This window comes from Petaurus breviceps, unplaced genomic scaffold (genome assembly GCF_028583685.1).
Source record: "Petaurus breviceps papuanus isolate PSGF00001 unplaced genomic scaffold, PetGlider_PUasm1.0 171, whole genome shotgun sequence".
In the NCBI taxonomy this organism is placed as follows: domain Eukaryota; kingdom Metazoa; phylum Chordata; class Mammalia; order Diprotodontia; family Petauridae; genus Petaurus; species Petaurus breviceps.
Window position 1 is genome coordinate 1085713 of NW_027185754.1, and position 5882 is coordinate 1091594.

Below are 5882 nucleotides of genomic sequence, written 5' to 3' on the forward strand. Positions count from 1 at the left end.
TCTCTCTCTCTCTCTCTCTCTCTCTCTCTGTCTCTCTCTCTCTGTCTCTCTCTGTCTCTCTCTTTCTCTCTGTCTTTGTTTGTTTCTACCAAAGATTCTGCTGTCACATGTTGCTTCCAGTCTTGAGTGTATGTTTATGTCTCAATCTCCGTCAAATATACCTCAAATTTCATTAAGTGATTTTTACAACTACTAGATGGAGTCTCTCTTTCTAAGCAAATAGTTTTTATTAAGAGCTGGGGAAGGAGAAAGATGTTACTCCTTTTGCCTTCATTCCTCTTACGTATTAGGTTCCTCTTTGTGGGACTGCACAGCTAGCAACTGTGACTTTTAAGGTATATAAGAAGTCCTGACAAATTTTGCCCAGCCAATGGGTGCTTCTTAATTCAATTAGACAGGTATTCACCTTTTTGAAACACATTGAGAAGTGTTAGCACCTTGTTCATATGGCAACAGTTTGTCAACTCTGCTTTTACCTTTTATTTGCATTAATTGAGCTAGAAGTGGAGGAAGGAACCAGTTTTCTCTCACATCCATTTTCCACTGTCAAACATGGAATTTGTCCCCAAGTAAGTCATGAATTTATGTTCTTGGGTTTATCAGATTCTCAGTTATTGTCTTCAGTTGTTTATAATTCTCTTCTACTGATTTATTTTCCTGTTTCATAATTGGTACAGATGTTTGATGATTATTGCTCTATTGCATTATATGAGAACGTGAAGGACAATTGAGAAGGTAGAAACAATAATGCCCCAGTATTAGGGAATTTGGTTTTGTATGTCTAATGACTGATTTCTTCAGCTCATGCTTCTTTTTTAAAAACAAAACCATCATCATTTAAATGATTAATAATTTTTTTCATTTTTTATTACTTTTCCAGAGATCCCAATGGTGAAGGCCTGCTAAAATGGCCTGTATATGATCAGAATGAAGAGTATCTTCAAATTAACATCACCATGAAGACAGGCAAAAATCTAAAGGAGAAGGAATTATTGTTTTGGAATGAGCTCTTGGCAGAGAAGCCAATTGGAATGAAAAGAGACATTTCAGAGTTATAATTTGAAAATTAGTTCTCTTTCACGAGAAGCCTCCATTAAACTTTATGAGCATTATCTTCCACACTTGAGATGGGTGTCTAGTTATTTGGTGGTAGAAGAACTTTTTAACATGAAGGTGGAGGGTACAAATGGAAGCAATCAAGCCTCAACACATTGGGCAATTATTGAGAGTTATGGGCCCAGCAGCTCTTACACAAGGGGTCATAATAAGACTACTGTTTTTTCAGAATGCTTGAAGGAAACAGTTTCCCTTGGGTAGGGGTTACCTAGGTATGTATTCGAAGCAATCCACTTTATCTAAGATTCTTATTACCTATGCCAGAGTTTTCATCTTATCTAAGGAAATAAATCCACATTTAAATTAAGATTTTATCCATATATGTATACTAATTATGATCTTTGTTTATTACATTCTTTTCAAGGATGATGTGGAGGTTGAGACTTTCAAAGATACAACAATTAACCTGTAGCATACCATGTAACTAAGTTTAGCCCAAAGATTCACAGTCCTATCAGCTTATAATCCAATTTAAGTCCCTTGGGGGCATATGGATCACTCCTTGACTATGATTCAACACCTTATTCTTTCTTTCCCTGTGTTATCCTTCTATTCTGCACCCCCAAAACCTTCTACCCATAGAGAGAGAGAGCTCTCATAGTGCACACTCTCACTAAGTATACAATCACTATAGCTCACTGATGTTTAGCTTTCTGCTTTTCTTCCCTTTCTTTCTTCTCCTTCTTATTACTCCCCCTCTTATTCTTATTGTTGCTCTATTTCATTATTCATTTCTGTAATTATTTCTTTCCATTTTATCTTTTCTATTTTTCTTTAATTAATAAATAAATATTTTTTTAAAAGCATACAATATATCAGGAAGTATTTTTTATGATATGCCTAATAATACAAATCCATTTTGATCCTGTGGAGACAATGAATAAGTTTCAATGGAAATGTACAAGGATCCCAAGGACATGGTGACATGCCTTGGACCTTTGCAGGTGATGCAGTACTGACCAGTGTGAAGGGATTTATGATTTTCACATTAATCTATTTGATACGTGTAGTGAATATACTAATAGTTTAGATTCCTCAGAGCTGCGTCTTCTGACTTGGGAGTCAGAAGCTTACAATACAGCTTGAAATGGTCAATCAAACCCTTGACAACACTCTCATCATCACTATATTCCTATGCCTGAGTATGTTAAAGTGAATCAAATCAAAGATTGTAGAATCTGTCCCCAGCACAGAAATCTAGCCTCGTGCCCCACCAAGTAATGATTGAATAGATTAGAAACAATACTGTTGCCACAGGACTGTAGAACATCTGTATTGTGGACTCATAGGCTTGTCATGGGAAAACACTCAGACCCTAGAAATGATTGTTTTCTAATCTACCTCCAGCCCTTCCCCACTTGTAATATGTGTATATATAATATATGTGTATATTACTCCTGCATAGAGAGCATTCCTCACTCTGAAATTGGCCAATTAAACTGCTACTTGATTCCCAGCATTCCTATCTCTAGGACTGCTTTGTGCAGCTCTGAGTATTCACAGGTTAGGGAACGGTCCTATCCAGACTACTTTCAAAATCTCATTAGTAGCATTTCGTGACCCAACATTGGGAAAACATTTTGTTGATTAATAAAATAAGAGATCGATAACTAGTGACTCTCTTTGGTTTCAGCTCCCCAGATAATATGTGATTTTATCAGGAAGGAAATACTTTCATCTCCCTTGACATAATGGTGTCCAAGGGTCACCCCATTTTGAAAGTCAACTTAGGTAAAGCAGCCATCACATTGGCCCTGGAATATACTGCTACATTTTCACAAGCACTTGCAGACTTTCGAGGTTATTTTGATGCTCATAAGGTCAGTGTTAAAGGAAGGGAGCACAGGAGATACACATGGTCACTAGTGGCTCCAGTAAAAGCAGAGCTTAATGAGTTGACTCTCTATTTGGGAAAAGCTACAACTAAAGAGGATGTTGAGGAATATGAGAGAATTTTCTCAAGGAGGAAGTCAGATATGTTTGGGTAAGTTGACGAAATCAACCTTCCTTGAAACTCTCCTTTTGTGCTTTCCTCACAGACAGAATGGGTTCTGTGGACTTAACCTGGAATATGGAGAGATATTCTTATGTTTTTTAGATCCAAATTCAACATCCCCAAAACAAAATTCATTTCCTCCCGGAGTCACTGTTATTTTTTCAATCATCTGGGTTTGTAACCCCCAAATCATCCCTAACATTTGCTTCTCCCTTTACCAACCCTCACACACAAATCAGTACTGTTGATTTTGCTTCCATATAATATTTCTTAAAATTGATCTTCTTCTCTTCATTCCCATGGCCATCAGACTAGGTCATCTACTCATCATCTCTCTGTCAAATGTTTCAACATAAGAAACAGAGAGGGAGCAGAGCCAAGACGGCAGAGTAGAAACAGGACTTCCTTGTGAATCCTGCTTCCACCGCCTCCAATTCTTGTAAAAATATGACTCTAAACAAAATGACAGAGAGAAGCTAACATCCCAGAAGACATACAAGCAGGATGGCAGGAAGGGCCAGTGCACCATTCTGTGATAGAAGCCCAGCCTCATGTGAGCCTCAGGTTTTAGCGTCAGGGAGGCCACAACCAGCCTCCAGCTGGAGGGACTTCAGATCACCAGCAGCCATGGTGGTTTCCAGAATTATCAACAAAAAATGCTAAGGACAAAGTGAGAGATCATTGTAGTGTGTACTTTGGGAACCAGGAGTCTGGAGGTGTGGTCTGGCCTTTGTCCCCTGGAGGGAGAAGTGTCTGAGGCTTGGTGGCTATGCAGCCACCGCTGCATGGCTGCTTCAGAGCTCTTGGCCTGCCAATAGTAGGGGGATCAAGCAACCAGTCTATGGGGTAATAGCTCTTCTATTAAGCTGCCAGGATTTGGATCACTGTGTAGGGTGGAGGTCCTGGGGTGTGTGAGACCATTTGCCAGAGGGTGTGGAAGCTTCACAGAGAGCAGCCAACTATAAGCATCAGTAGCTGAGAAAACTCCAGCTACTGGGTCAAAGCTTCCCTCTCTGGTAGCAGAGTTCTACTGTGGCAAAAAGATAAAAAATCAAGTAATTCAGTGGCAGTATGAGTGAGCAAAGGAAGGAAAGCAAGCACAGCAATCCCAATTTATACTCCTATTTGGGGGACAAAAAGGATCAAAGCAAGGAACAGGAGGAAGAATTGAAATCACAGCTCCTGCACCAAAAGATTCCAAGAAAAATGTGAGCTGGTTACAGGCCATAAAGGAGTTTAAGAAGGACTTTAGGCACTTTTCAGCTCATTTTCTCTCTGTCATTCCCCTCTCAATCTTTGATCAATGTGCTTGCCAGAGAGAACCGAAGTTCTTCAAACCTCCTCTTTTTCACCTTCTGCTTTAATTTTGTGCTACAGCAGGACCCCAAAAAAACCAAGTCCACCCTCCCCCACTCCCTCCCTCCCCCCTAAAAAAAATTAAGCACCTAATCCCAGCCGTGGAGAGGACTACTCATTTCGACTTGCGGGACACTTTTGTGCATGTCTCTCCGGCTTCTCGCTCTTACCCCTCTGCCCTTCATTCTCCCTTTCCTTTCCTTTCTCTCTTTTCTTTTTTTTCCCGTGTTTCTCTCTCTCTTCCTCTATCTTTCTGGGGATTTTGCGTTCTCTTGTTCATTCTCCCCCCTTTCCTCCCCCTTCCCCTGGTGTGTGGCAACTTTGTCCACCCCCAATCTCCTTCTTCTCCTCTTATATGTCACCATGGCCATGTTGGCTGCTTTGATCACTCCGACCCAGTTGATCCTCCCCTCCCCCCGCAATCTCCAATCTGCACTTCTGCCTCCTCCTCTTGCACCACCACCTCCACCTCCTCAGCTACCTCTTCTCCAGGTCCCTCCATCGGTCCCCGGCGTCTATAGGGCCAACCCTCTTCCAACCTGAGCCTATCGTGGCGGCTGTGGCGGAGGCAAGCCCAGCCTGGTCACCACCAACAGTAGCAGCAACAACAGCAGCAGCAGTAGCAGTAGCAACACTGGCAGCAGCTAGCGGAGGCACCTCCAAACCCAGCCTCATCTCGTCACCGCCAGCTGCGGCAACCTTTTGGGGAAACCCACGTATTTGACCCCTTCTCCAGTGGAGAACAATCGCCAGATTAATGAGTGCAAAATGGTGGATCTGAAGGGGGCCAAAGTGGCTTCCTTCATGGTGGAGGGCTGCGAGCTAATTTGCCTGACCCAGGCTTTTGACCTGTTCCTAAAGCACTCGGTCCGGGGCTTGCACACTGTCTCCACCAAGCTGAAGAGGTTGAAGATCACACCGGTGGTGTGCAATGTGGGACAGGTTCTCATCCTGAGGGGACTAGGGGCTATCCAGCCCGGGGTGAACCGCTGTAAACTCATCTCCAGGATGGATTTCGAGATACTCTACAATGCACCAACACAAGTTCTAGACCTGGAAGGCCTCTTAAGAGGACTCAAAGTGTCACCTCCTCAGAGAATTCTCATATCATGCCACATTCTGTCCCTGGCCTAATGTCTCCTGGAATCATACCACCAACAGGTCTCACAGCAGCAGCTGAGGACGTGTAGCCACAAGCACCCCAAGCGCGTCCTCAGGGTTTGCTGCCCATACAGGTTCTTGGATCTGCTTTGTTAAAGGAAAGCAACTCAAAATGGGTTAACAAGGTTACTTTAATCAGTCAGACCATATATCATTTACCTGTCAGGGGAAAAAGGTCAGCACCCCAAACTTCACAGTATACAGGCAGAATTATCAAGACAGAAACAGATCAAGTAGACAGCTTTCCAAACTG

At 42.3% G+C, this 5882-nt stretch overlaps 2 protein-coding genes and 1 pseudogene across 2 annotated transcripts in view; 2 read left to right on the forward strand and 1 right to left on the reverse strand.

The window, feature by feature from the left end:
• The window catches only part of LOC138157206 (liver carboxylesterase 1-like), a 74555-nt gene extending 74018 nt beyond the window's left edge, over positions 1-537 (reverse strand). Inside the window, exon 1 of the mRNA XM_069082786.1 lies at positions 477-537. Coding sequence (XP_068938887.1) covers positions 477-537 — 61 coding nt within the window. The remainder of the gene's footprint in view (positions 1-476) is intronic.
• The window catches only part of LOC138157033 (liver carboxylesterase 1-like), a 280580-nt gene extending 279461 nt beyond the window's left edge, over positions 1-1119 (forward strand). The window contains exon 14 of the mRNA XM_069082453.1: positions 881-1119. Within this exon, the coding sequence (XP_068938554.1) occupies positions 881-1058 (178 nt within the window). The 3' untranslated portion in view covers positions 1059-1119. The remainder of the gene's footprint in view (positions 1-880) is intronic.
• Positions 1120-2807: 1688 nt separating this feature from the next.
• LOC138157213 (dachshund homolog 1-like) overlaps positions 2808-5882 on the forward strand; it is a 3859-nt pseudogene continuing 784 nt past the window's right edge.